The sequence below is a fragment of the Megachile rotundata genome, chromosome 1 (genome assembly GCF_050947335.1).
Source record: "Megachile rotundata isolate GNS110a chromosome 1, iyMegRotu1, whole genome shotgun sequence".
Lineage (NCBI taxonomy): Eukaryota > Metazoa > Arthropoda > Insecta > Hymenoptera > Megachilidae > Megachile > Megachile rotundata.
Genome location: NC_134983.1, coordinates 9264323 through 9278080, shown reverse-complemented (window position 1 = coordinate 9278080; position 13758 = coordinate 9264323). Strand labels below are relative to the sequence as shown.

General features: G+C 36.0%; 2 protein-coding genes and 1 long non-coding RNA gene across 5 annotated transcripts; 1 reads left to right on the top strand and 2 right to left on the bottom strand.

Moving 5' to 3' along the window:
• Positions 1-2710: 2710 nt before the first annotated feature.
• On the bottom strand, positions 2711-4726 carry LOC100879584 (leucine-rich repeat transmembrane protein FLRT1). Its single transcript, XM_012279545.2, has 2 exons — positions 4541-4726; positions 2711-4456 (listed from the first exon to the last, which is right to left on the bottom strand). Exons 1-2 carry the CDS (start codon positions 4724-4726, stop codon positions 2711-2713), a joined length of 1932 nt encoding a protein of 643 aa, XP_012134935.2.
• LOC143264391 (uncharacterized) lies at positions 3838-7109 on the top strand. Of its 2 annotated transcripts, none has more exons than XR_013038117.1 (3): positions 3838-3961; positions 4040-6425; positions 6971-7109. It is a non-coding gene; the product is annotated as an uncharacterized LOC143264391 (long non-coding RNA). The 2 variants fall into 2 exon arrangements; XR_013038120.1 differs by lacking the exon at positions 3838-3961 and having other exon boundaries at positions 4228-4367; positions 4452-6425.
• On the bottom strand, positions 5504-13551 carry LOC105661774 (organic cation transporter protein). 2 transcript variants are annotated; one of them, XM_076531010.1, is made up of 9 exons: positions 12985-13551; positions 11440-11931; positions 10631-10803; positions 10305-10544; positions 9148-9406; positions 8394-8562; positions 7568-7878; positions 6966-7249; positions 5504-6392 (listed from the first exon to the last, which is right to left on the bottom strand). In XM_076531010.1, the coding sequence occupies exons 3-9, from the start codon at positions 10793-10795 to the stop codon at positions 6132-6134; spliced, it is 1689 nt and encodes a 562-aa protein (XP_076387125.1). In that variant the 5' UTR covers positions 10796-10803; positions 11440-11931; positions 12985-13551; the 3' UTR covers positions 5504-6131. The 2 variants fall into 2 exon arrangements, with proteins under 2 accessions (XP_076387125.1, XP_012134615.2); XM_012279225.2 differs by having other exon boundaries at positions 11440-11814.
• Positions 13552-13758: the final 207 nt, after the last annotated feature.

Below are 13758 nucleotides of genomic sequence, written 5' to 3'. Positions count from 1 at the left end.
GCAACGGGTTGCCACGAAGCAGGAAAGGGAACGAGTTACGTTGTGGTTACATCATTTGGCAATGTCAAGCTCACGCAAATCCGGAACTGCGATTGGCAGTAGCCGTAGAAAGCCGGTCGTTTCCACGACGCGACACGACGCGCCTTGTGGGCGAGCACGCAAACGATTATACCGATTGCACCGGATCCAAACGCAGTACAGCGGTTTGATATTGGCATTGCGTCCTTTTAGAGGATTGCAGTGGTTTGCCAGAAGCTCGGTGCTGCAAAAAAGCTCACCTGGCAGACGCTCCTAGGAACGTGCATCGGGCCTGAGTGACCTCTTTAGCCAATCAGATAGACCGTCGACGTTGCGACGAACTACTGACCTAATGATTATAAATAAACGATGCGACTGGCCAATCATAATAATCAACATTATTGTTTAGTTTGGAATTCTTTTCATTTACCAATATATTCGAAGAATTTCAAGATATCTTATTCATTTAGTAACGGTACCACTTTCTTCTTTTTTTAATTTTTGTTACGTTATTTTATCATTTTCTTTAACATTTTGGTAACATTAAATCTTGATTACGGAACAATTGTACAATTTTACCATTTTTTTTGGTATTTACTTTCAAGTTATTGTGAGTGTTTTGTTCAATATTTTAGCAAGTTTTGATTTTGTTAGATGTACGTAATTCCAAGTACAAAGTAAGTTGACTGTTTTCTTTTCTAAATATTTTTAAAGTAGCTTCTATAAATTTTGTTCAATATTCTAGGAATTTTAGATTTTGTCAGTTATGCACAATTAATGCCAAGTACAAGATAGATACAATTTGTCTTCTTCTTTTTTAATTATTTTTAAGTTATTTTTCTATATATTCCACTCAATATTTTAGCAAATTTTTATTTTGTTAATTATAAATAATTACGAGCTACACAATAAAACTTGACGATTTTCTTCTCAATTTTAAAATCATCTTTAGATTTTCTAGCAATGTATCAATAAATTGTAATTGAGTAATTTGTACGCACTTGTTAAATAATCTGTACCATCGTACCGTTTACAATATGTTCTCCTTGTTATACAAGATGCCTACGGTGTTCGTTAATTTTTGAAATAAACAAGTAGTTGCGTGAACAGAGGCTCGTTAAACTACATTTCCTGAACGAAGACAGGTTTATTTTTGATTACGTACTTTCACCCAGAACGATGGCTTTCGGTACGAGGCTCGATCGTTGAAATTGACATTGACACAGGTGCAGTTGGGCTGTCAGCCAGATTTAATGGGATTCGAAACGATGAGACAAGAATTATTTATTTTCCCGTTTGCAAAACGTACAATGTGTCTTTGACGCGTGCAGAACGAATTTCGAAATGTTCCTTCAATTATTTTAGATTAACGCGTGACAGTGATCGTTCACTTTTATCCACTATCTTACAGAAATACTTGTGTTATTTAAATTAAGAATGTATTTCTCCAATGCTAATATATTTTATATTGGATTTATTCGAAAATAACAAATATATACTTTAATTCATAAGTCACAGTATTTTTTTTTATCGATTCGAATCAGTCGTAATTTCAATCTTTCAATAATTCAATGTTTCAATGTTTCAATACTTTAATATTTCAATCTTTTAATGCGTCAATGTTTCAATCCTTCAATATTTCAACCTTCGATTTTTTCAATATTTCAATATTTCAATACCTCAATTTTTTAATATTTCAATCCTTTAATGTTTCAATGTTTCAATATTTCAATACTTGGATCTTTTCATGTTTCAATGCTTCAATATTTCAATGTTTAAATGTTCCAATTAATTACACAGGATGGTAAGTCAAACGATACATATGAAGAGAAATGTATAAAAAATTAGATGACTCCAAATATAGAAGTGACAACATAACATTTCGTCGTAGGAAGCTACGCTTTTCAAGAAAATGAATTTGAAATTCAATCGAGTACACCAGCACGTGACTGACGGTTGGCGTTACTGATTTCACTACAAACCGCAACTGTTTCTGGGCACGATACAATGTCACAGCTTATTTACTATCTGGATTACCATACCTACTACCGGTATTAGGTATTGGTTTCGCAGAAACAGTGAGAGTAGCGGTTTATAGTGAAATCAGTAACGTCAGATATCAATTAGATGCATGGGTAGTCAATTGATTTTCGAACCAAATTGATTTTGCAAACTGAAACTGCACAAATCTACCAATGGACAATGATTCATTTGTACGAACTTAATTCGCAACATATAGCACAAATAAATAGTGTGAGTAGTATAAAGATAATAGTACAAGTAAATTGTATTAGTACAAAAATAATAGTACACAATAAATAATGTGAGTAGTATAAAAATAATAGCACAAATAAATAGTATGACTAGTTCAAAAATAGTGGTACAAATAAATAGTAGTAGTAGTATAAAAATAACAGTATAATAAATAGTACGAATAATATAAAAACAACAGTATAAATAAATCATGTAAGTGGTACAAAAATAATAGTACAAATAATTAAACAGTAAAAAAATAATAGTATCTGATATCTCTAATTGTTTCAATTTTGTAAATTCCAAACCAAAGTGTATTAACCTAAATCTGCTAAATGTCTCACTAAATTACAATAACAAAAGTCGTTTTTTTAACGAGCACTGAATTTTACTCCAAGTCTTGTGCGTATCTCAAATAAAGTCACGATAAGCTTAAGAATTAAATAGTGGACAAATAATACGCTTCATTCGGTTCCGCCGTCGAAGACAAAGACGACACAGCGTTCTTTCTATGCGGTGGCAATGGCGGACATTTCCGTTTCTCTATTTCGCTGTTCAAACGCGTCAGTCTCCAAGAATCCAGTTGCGTGTCGGTCGGTTCGATCTGCGACACGTAACTGTGAACATCGCTCTGCACGCTGATTCTAGACACCCTGGATCTCCTAGGACCTGGAACCGGCACCGGAGGCAGTGGCGTAATGTACCCATCCTCCTGAGACTTTTGATCCACACTCGACTTCTCTTCGCTCATATCAACTCCTTTGGGAAGAACAATAACATCCAAGTTCCTGTGTTTCACCAGCATCACCCGTTTGCTGCCTCGAAGAAGAGTCGGGTGTCTTCTGACCATCAGAAACGCGGCGACGGCTCCCACAAGAAATAACAAAATCAGCAAAAGGACCAAGATTCCATAAACCCAGCCCTTGTCCGTGTTCTTCAACCAGGCTACAGATTCGCCTACTGGACTCGCGGCCAGGCAGTTCAATGGGGATGTGGTGTTACCGACTAGCAAACAGATCGTGTACGTGGCCCACGGATCGATACTCTGTATGAGATAAGACTGCTTCACGTTCCTCGCGCAGCTCAGCGAGCCTTCGACGTCGTGGTTGTCGAACCACAGCAACGTGACACCTTCATCAAGATTCGGGAGGTTCGCCACGATACCCCCATCCAGGTTCCTGTAAACGTAGAAACGAGGAAACCGTGCAGGAATCTGGAGGAAATCGCTCGACATCAGTTTCCGTGAACCTGTGTACAGGAAGGTAGCATTGCAGGTTAGATTAATGTTGGCTGGCTCAGTGGGCCGAGTCGTGGTCGGACTCCAGTCGTGCTTGGTTGATTCCGTGGACCCGCTCGTGACGGCTGGACTAGTAGAGTTTGATTGATAACAAAAGTTCGCTTTCGTGAACGATTTGCCAGCGTTTATCTCCGGCGTCTTGCATGTCGGGATGCCGACCACTATGCTGGACTCGTGTCCGACGTGATCCAGCATCCATTTCAAGCTGCAGTTGCAGTGCCATGGATTATCTTTCGCTGTCATACGAAACGATCTTTTGGAATTGATTACGCGGTCGAAGAGACCCTCCGGCAACGTGGTAATATTGTTGCCGTTCAGAAACACCTGCAGTATGGAGCTGGCCATCGGTTCCAGGGTGTCTCTCGCAACTTTCTCGACTTTCGAGTTGTCCAGGTAAAGCGACTGCACCGACGGCACGGCTGAAAACAGCTGACGATCGATTATACGCACAGAGTTCTCTCTTATCGACAGAATTTGAAGCTTCGACAAGGGCACGCTGCCTCCGGTGATGTTTCGCAGTGTTTCCCGATTATTTATAGCGGCAGATAGGTCCAGAATGGTCAAGGAATCCGCCACGTCCGCCAGTAAATCGAATTCGGCTAACTCGATGGTGTTATTTTGAATCGTGAGGTCGCTCAATGCCTTCAAATGACGAAACGTCGATCTGCGCAGAGAGTCGAGCCGGTTGCTGACCATAATAATACTCTTGGTGCTCTTGTAAATGGATTCGGAGAAAATATCGTCCTCGATTTCGCTCAGGGAGCAACTTCTGAACGTCAGCGCGTCTATCGACATGTTGGTACGCAGCCAGTTCCTTCGTAGTTTGTTCTCGGGAAATTTGCAGTCGTTGAACGACAGCTTTATGATTGCGGCGTTCTTGCAGTCGATCTGGGCAAAATATTTCTCAATAGAATAACGCGTGGGCGAAATAGAACGAACGATATGTTGTTTCAACTGGCGCTTTAGAAATACCTTGAAAACGCTGTCGATGAAGTTGGACGCTACGGTTCCAGGATCGAGGTGCTCAGGAATCGACGAGCAAATAATCTGACCGCAATCCGGAATTCGACAGTAACCAGCAGCGATTCTCTGCCGAATGTAGATTCCTTCAACTTCGTTCGAATTTGTCCGCATATTTTGCTTCCATTGGATGTTCATCGTTTCCAATCGCAAAAACAGCTGGTGACGTATCCATAACAAGAATAAAGCGAAACCCAGTATCGAAACAGCCGCTGGAAGTTTTCGCCATGCAGAACTGAATTCATTAACGATTAGAGCTTCTCAAAATATCGTTGTGCTTTGATTTGGTTGTTATGTAAGTTAGGCTGTTTGAGTTCAATAACACTATAGAATTTGGAGCCGAGCCAAAAACAACTTTTACCGATTTTAACTTATCGAGAAGGTATTTTTGACGATGAAAATATTTGTGAAATACCTTGGCTGCTTCTTTGATCCTTGATCCAAGGAGGTCCTTAATTTTGTATTCAACATCTTCTTGGTGTTCCGTATCGAAACGATAGCTGCGACCATCTGGCGGATCCAGAAATGTTATCTAATTGCATTCAAACACATGGCGTATCTATGATTCACTGATTAATTTTATCGTGCATGTGCATTTAATAGATCGATTAGCCTCACCATTTTCTGATGAAATGAGTTTAATAAAAATTGTAATTTAAATTCATCCTTCAATTGAGAATTTTGAAATAATTATACGATAATTTCATTTGTTTTAACTTGAACCAAATGATCAAATTTTATGAACAAAGTTATTCAATTTATATTCAAATATTAAGTAAGTTGCTATACAATAATTAGCCGAAAGGATTAATGATATGTTAAACGATAAATTCTTTGTTCTTTTTAATACAAATATTGATACAAATATCAGATATAAAAAGGAGGATAAGGTCTTAAATGATGGAAACAACTTAGTATTATAAATCAGTACGAATTTATTTCATTCTTTTCGTCCTAATAAAATTACCATAAAAAACTTCGTAACTTGTCGTCCAATTAACACTTAGTTACCAAATTTAGAAGGTGACCCACATTCATATTATAACGCATAACGTGTTACATTAACAGCGGGACCACATTCTTTGACGATAACTATGTACAATATTAGTGAAACACGTGGAAAGCACATTTGAGCTGACCTCATTTCTCGTTTCAAAAAATTTGGCAGTGATTGTTAAATATAACAACATTCTTAAAGCAGTGTGTCTCAACAAAGAGTAGACACACAAAAATGTGAACACATTGTACTTATGTAAACACATAAAAATGTGGACCCATTATACAAATGTAGTTACATAAAATTATGGACCAATTATACTAATGACACGATAACGTTAAAAATCAAAATGGTAGCAAAAATGTTATTTGAAATCGATGGAGATCATTTCGACTATCTATAACTTAACCTCTATTCAACTTATACTATACGATAAAATAATGCGTGTATACATGTAATTATGATATCCAGTATGAATTGTTTCTGTAAAAAGGGTAGAAAAATATGGTATCATATTGGAGAACGCTGTCGAGAATGGACATCATCTCATCTAAATTTCCAGCAGTTGGTCAGCGACACATTGTCTCGTCCTTCCGCGACTTCCTCGTCGAGCGTATTAGCCAACGGTCTGCCACGTGTTTCCGGCAATGTCGCACAAAACAATCCTGCCAACAATGCTAAACCACCGCAAAGAGTGGTCGGGCCCCACCACGCCACAGCGCCCAATAAATCAGCCACGTAAGGTGAAGCCACGCTTCCGACATGGGACATCGCGGAATTCGTTCCTACGGCCGAGTTCCTGCAAACCTGTTCCAAAGGAGATTGTGGACATTGTAAAAAGTAATTGGAATGCTTAATTGAAACGGGTGTGCCGAGTTACGAGGGCTAAGTCACTTTCGAGCGAGATTCGTGAAATTTTACCGCAGCGTAATAGTCACAAATAATTTTATACCCATTAGGATATTATCAGAAAAAATTTGTTTATGTTATCTGAGCTATAGGACAGCTTTGTCTGAACTATTGGTTCACTGACAATATTCATAGAAAATCATACAAATTTCTGGCAATACAAGTTGACTATCATTGACTTGTTCAAGTGCTATTCTCAAAATTTATGTATGTACGGATTTTCGAGATCTAGCCTTTAGACTTTAGGTTTTAGATTTAGACTTTCAAGCTAAGACCTAACCGTCGTATTTAAGATATTGGATTTTAGACTCCAGATTATTCACTCTGTATGTGGGACTCGGAGCTCCATACTCTAAATTTTGATCTCTAGATCAAAAGCTACTTTGGTCTCTGAACTTTGAAATTTGCTACTTTGGCCATAAAAGCTTGATCAGAAGATTACAAGTATTCATAAGTATTGATTTTTCTTACCGTAGGAAAAAGTTCGGAGCTATGCAAGATGGCGATACCATAACCAGCTGTCGCGCTGAATCTTCCAATCAAAGAGATGACCATAATCGTGTCGGCGTCCGTCGTCGGTATCGTGAGAATACATAACAAACAGAAGGATGCTATGATGTATAACGTTGAACTTCCAGTTCGTCGTCCAATTACCATTAAAATCGGTGTTGGTATTAAATAAGCTGGTATTTCTGTCAGACCCATCATCAACACGTAAATGTATCGATTTGCTGAGAAGTTATTCAGGTTCAGAGCTGCAAACATTGGAAAACCATCCATTATAATTATATTTGATTATATTTGATTTATATTTGTGTGTTTATTAATTTGATTTATATTATGCGTGATTCTATTTGATATAAATGATTTGATTATTTGATTGTACTTGATATAAATGATTGATTATTTGATTGTATTTGATATAAATAATTTGGTTATTTGATTGTACTTGATACAAATGATTGATTGTTTGATTGTATATGATATAAGAGATTTGAGCATGAGTTGATTATATGACTATATTTAATTAAATGATTTATTCGACTATATTTGACATAATCAGCGAGGAGTACCTAAAGCATAATAGCAAAGTGAGGCGACCATCCAACTAAAATTTGTAATAAGAATTCGCTTCCTCAACTCGCCATTAGCGATCAGAACTCTGAATCCTTTGATGTTTTTACGTAATTCTTCCTTAACGGAATTCACCGCATTTTTCACCTTCCGAGGATCCGAGACCTTCAATTCTTGACCTCGATCGACGAATGCAGCTGTTGACGATGGCGCTTCAATGGCAGTTCCCTTGCACGCTTTGTCGATTATGACCTTTGCTTCCCTTCGTCGATTCTGAGATATTAACCACCGTGGAGACTCTGGCATAAACCTATAAACGTATAAACCCCTTCGTAAGTCTATTACGGTGAAGTTTAATTACGGTAAACGCTTGTTGTATTGCCATAGTTGTAGTGGAAGCTTGCGTTGGTAATACAGAACGTCTGACCCCCATTTCAGGGACCTACACTAGCTGTGAAACACCCTGTATAACAGAAGTCTAATTATACCCGTTGAAGTGACACATGGAAAGTAAAGTTTCAAATGACTAAACTTTCTCCAAAATTTAAAGTAGTCTAAAATATACGAATTAGAGAATTTATTTTTACCATTGTCCAGAGAGATCAACGACCACCACAATCGACCATAGTTTAAATAAACATTGTTCAAGTAAACATCTACCTTTAGCAAGCATCTAAAGCATTTTCGATCTAATCAGTGATCATAAATCACTACACTTTTAATTATCTAATCCCACATGCAGCGGTGAGATCAAACAATACAAGATAAGAAGATTGTTGATATCCGATCGAATGTTCAAGGTGAATGCAGCAACGATTAACGTACCACATGTGTATCAGCAATAACAGAGCTGGTAGGGATATCGCTAGTTGAATGTATCTCCATTCGTGCAACAAATAAGCTATTCCAGGCACAATTACTATTCCTGAAGCATAGCCGATGTTGTAGGCGATTGCCATCCACTGTCTATGTTTCTCATCTGCTACCTCCGTCACTGCAACATTCCAAAGTCAATATTGAAAGGATGTCTTAAGTTAGGTTTATTCTCGGATTATTTGTTCCAATACAATCAAATGTATTGGAACAGTGCGTTCCAATTTTTCATTTATTATAAGTAGTAAATAAATGAAAATATACATATTGAACCTATGTGTTTATCTAAATTATTTATAAGATCTAAGAGAAATGTGATGTCGACATAGAAGTGAAAGGGTTAACCCTTGCGCTATGATTTATTTGTTAGGTCAGCCACAAGTGACTCGGCTACAATATTAAAACTAAGAATTATGTCAATTTGATATTATGCAATCGTTGATTGTGTAAATTATAATCGGACTTGAACTTCAAATTGAACCTATTTAAAATTCGATTAAAATTAATCACAGCGGAAGTACAAGTGCGTCACAGTCAAAATAGTGTAAGGGGTTAAGTGGTTAACCGGAGTTATTAAAGGTCGTAGAAAAAAAATAATGAAAACTAATGAAACCGTAATGAAATGAAACTAATGAAGACATAACAACTAAAGAAGCTACAATATATTGAACTACCCGTGAAATATGCAGTTTACGACCTAACTTACGTATGGTGAAAGAAGAATACTGTATAGCTGCGTGGCTGACGCCATTAAATAATCTGGTGACCATGAAGCCCCAGTACCATGGAACGACCGCACCAAGCGGACCAGAAGTCATCAACAATATTATACCGATGGTGTAACTAGTTTTTCGGCCATATTTGTCTGCCAAAAATCCAAAGAAACCGCTGCCCAATAATTTTCCGAGCGACAGAGCCATATGAGTGCTCGAACGAGCTGCAGTCTTGTCGCAAACCAAATCCCACTGAAATAATTTCAAACCCGATTAACAGGTTTTCTCTAATTATTTGCCAGTGTGACAGGTGTTGCGGTCATTAATGATCGATATTAGAATGTGGTAATTGCAAAATAAATTGGACCGGTAAATTGCGGACCTTTGATCGCTCGTTTTGCGTGTTTGAATTGGGAATTTAGGAATTTGGAAAAAATGATATTTGTGAATTTGGGGATTTAGGAAATTTGATGTTTGAGAATTTGGGGATTTAGGAAATTTGATGTTTGAGAATTTGGGGATTTAGAAAATTTGATGTTTGAGAATTTGGGGATTTGAGATTTTGGAGAATTGGGAATTTAGGAATTTGAAAAATTTGATATTTGTGAATTTGGGGATTTAGAAAATTTGATATTTGTGAATTTGGGGATTTAGAAAATTTGATATTTGAGAATTTGGGGATTTAGAAAATTTGATGTTTGAGAATTTGGGGATTTGAGATTTCGGAGAATTGGGAATTTAAGAATTTGGAAAATTTGATATTTGTGAATTTGGGGATTTAGAAAATTTGATACTTGAGAATTTGGGGATTTAGAAAATTTGATATATGGGAATTTAGGGATTTCAAAATTTGAAGATTTGAAAATATGGCAATTTGGGAATTAGGAAGATTGAAAATTTGAAGTTTTGTAAATTTAGGAGTTTGGTAAATTTGATATTTGAGAATATGGTGAATTGGGAATTTGATATATGAGAATTTGGGGGTTTGTGAATATGGAGAATTCGAAATTTTATATATATTAATTCTATATGCCAAAAATCCAAAAACCAAAAATCCCCAAATCCCCAAATCCACAAATCCACAAATCCATAAATCTATAAATCTCCAAGTTAGACAAAATCCATATAAACGTAACTTTCAAAGACTTACATCTTGAACTAGAGAAGTTCCATCAGCGCTCTCCTCAAAGGTTCTCGCCCCGCACTCCACCGAGTTAGGAATAGTATGCGTAATTTTGTACTCCAAAGCCTGCTGGAATCCAATATGCGCAAAATACTCGTAGTCGTAATTATACATGGTACAAGAACCAGACGAGGATATATTTCTTATTTGTTGGTCGGTCCAATTAGCCGCTGTCAAAACTGGTATCGAGCACCAGTGATTCGGGATCTATGTTCAAATAGTTATAAATTATTGACGACAGCAACGTCATTACATCCTTTGAAGACATACAAAATTTCTATTGTTAATCTCACGTCGGCGATAAAGATGTAGGACAAGGAATGCATTCCGTTGAATATCGTCGGTGTCAACGTGAAAATAAATATCATCCAGAGAAAATTGGACCCTGTGCCGAGCTTGTCCATCGACTGCAGAAGGGGATCGTTGAGCGATGCGTCGTATTTTCCATTTTCAGGCATTGTTTCACCTGAAAATTGCAATTATCATAATTTGTCTGGGTTTATTACGTAATTTAATTTGAGATAAGAAAATTTGATATAAAAATTGAAATAAAATGTGTGTTAATAAAATTGTATTATTGTGTGTTCATCTATTTACGAAATTTTGTAACTTTGTGGAGGAGCTATGTGAACATTCATTTTATTTATATTCGATTTTGGTAGAGGATTAATTGTTTGAAAGACAGACATTTTATTTATAACTCATTTTGGGAGAAGCTGTTCAAAAAACAGCAGAATTGTTCAACAGACAGTTAATGTCATTATTATTTGTTTAACAGTAAAATGTAACTATTTCTTAAATTGTGAAGTACAATATTTGAACACAAGTTACTTATGCTGTTAAAAGTTTGACTATAAATCAAGAGGACTTCATATAGTATTTACCCATTCAAATATCATTTTTCTTTTATATAAATCTCCGATTATATTCCCAAGTGCGTCTAACAAGTTGACAGTTGGAAATGTAAATCTGTCAAATTATCAATCACACCCTTAGGTCTCAGCACATGAATCCAAAAACTCACCCATTTTCATTAAACTATATCTACCTCTAAATAAAACTACATTTCATGAATTGTAAAAATATACGAATTAAGAGTTACCGTTTATTACTCTCCAGTCGATTAAACTTGAAAATGAGCAGTCCAAACAATCGACGTATCTCTTATCTTCATAAACAGGTGACAATCTTTCGCATCTATGCGTCAAATCCCGTGATTACATCCATGATATTTCTCAAAGAAACTTCATTTAATTTTATTACCACATCACAGTCACTATAATCGCTTGGCAAACATATTACCACGATTCGATCGTTTGGATCTTGATCGATTGCAACCACTATGTCTATGTTCACCGATGTTGTAATCAATTTATCACAGATGCAATTGTGCTACATAGTTTCCTTGGTTTCTATTAAAGTTCACTTTGTAGCACGGTGTAACTGACAGTCTACATTCTTTCACTATGCAACGTACCTAGATAAGCAACGATTCGATCAGCTATGGCAGTTGGAAAGCAACAGGCTACGATTCAGATGATCATGATATGATAATGATAACGTCCGCTGATTCACTCTACTTGCACTCCATCTTCTGGCCGAGGAGAAATATTCATTATTTCATTACTCTTCGTGAATGTTGGGGATTTGCACTGTCACGTGGTATGTGGTAGTTGTAGTTAAGGGGTGTTTGAACTGGCGGGGCGGAAATTTGATCACGGTTGAAATTGAAGAATGGTGAAATTTTTGTGGAGGTTTATTTTTGTGTGAGAGAATTTAGGAATTTGGGATTGGAAATTTTGGGAAAATTAGAATTTGTGGATTTGAGAATTTGGGAATTTGGGAATTTGGGTATTCGGGAATTTGAGAATTGAGGAATTAGGGAATTTGAGAATTTGGAAATTGAGGAATTAGGGAATTAGGCAGATTGAAAATTTGGAGATATGGGAATTTGGGGGTTCGAGAATTTGAAGAGATGGAAATTTGATATATGAGAATTTGGAGAATTGGCAATTTGATATATGAGAATTTGGAGTATTGGAAATTTGGTATATGAGAATTTGGAGAATTGGAAATTAGATGTATGAAAATTTGGGGGTTCGAGAATTTGGAGAGATGGAAATTTGATATATGAGAATTTGGAGAATTGGCAATTTGATATATGAGAATTTGGGGGTTTGAGAATTTGGAGTATTGGAAATTTGGTATATGAGAATTTGGAGAATTGGAAATTTGATGTATGAAAATTTGGGGATTTGAGAATTTAGGGGTTTGAGAATTTGGAGTATTGAAAATTTGATATATGAGAATTTGGAGAATTGAAAATTTGATATATGACAATTTGGGGGCCGAGAATTTGAAGAATTGGAAATTTGGTATATGAGATTTTGAGGATTTGAGAATTTGGGGGCTTGAGAATTTGGAGAATTAGAACTTGAGGAACTTGGCAAATTCGATATTTGAATTTAGGAATTTCAGGATTTGAACAAAATGAATTTAAAAAAAATTTAGGAATAGTGTATTTCAAAACTCTCAAAACTTCAAAAATCTCCTTACAATACCAAAATCCTAACAACTCAAAATTTGAAAGTCTACTTCGAAATTTCTAAATCCATAAATTTGAAAATATGTGTAACAATTTTAATACCTGATTTATTCGTTCGACTTCAACAACACTCACAGTGACATTGTGAAACTAATTCTACTGCGAACTTAAAAACGTTATTTGCAACTCATTAAATTCTTATCAGTAAAGTTTGCAATCGACTGAAAGTAGCGAACAGTATTTCTCTACCGATATCTCGAAATCGTTCTTGAACGCACGCGTACAGTTATACCCGGTTGTAGCTTATTAGCAGATGCACTCTAATTCTTCATTTATTTGAAAATTTAATAAGAGTATTTCAATATACACACGAAAGAAGGTTATTCGAGTTACAGAATAAAACGGATTGTTCGCGGTTGCGCACTAGGTTGCATAAAATGGTGGTACGTTACTGACGCGACTATTAAATCTACCGGATGCATTTACTTACAGCTTATCAAACGAAGAAGCTTATTAAGACGATACCAGTTGTATCAGATTTTCGCGTCTTGCAATTTCTACCTTACTTTGCGAAGAAATCTTTTAGTCGTTGAGATACGAAACACAGTTTTTTAAATCTATGCATTTCAAAGGTTATAACAGAATCTCTTGTTTGACGTTGTGCCAATATTAACGAATGATTAGTTTTGTAGAAATTAAAAATCAATGAGAGAAATTATGTACAATGTACAAATCAATAATCAATGCTGAAAATGATTAATTCTAAACAAATTAATATTTAATGCTAAAAATGATTAATTTTGTACAAGTTAATAATCAATGCTGAAAATGATTAATTCTAAACAAATTAATATTTAATGCTAAAAATAATTAATT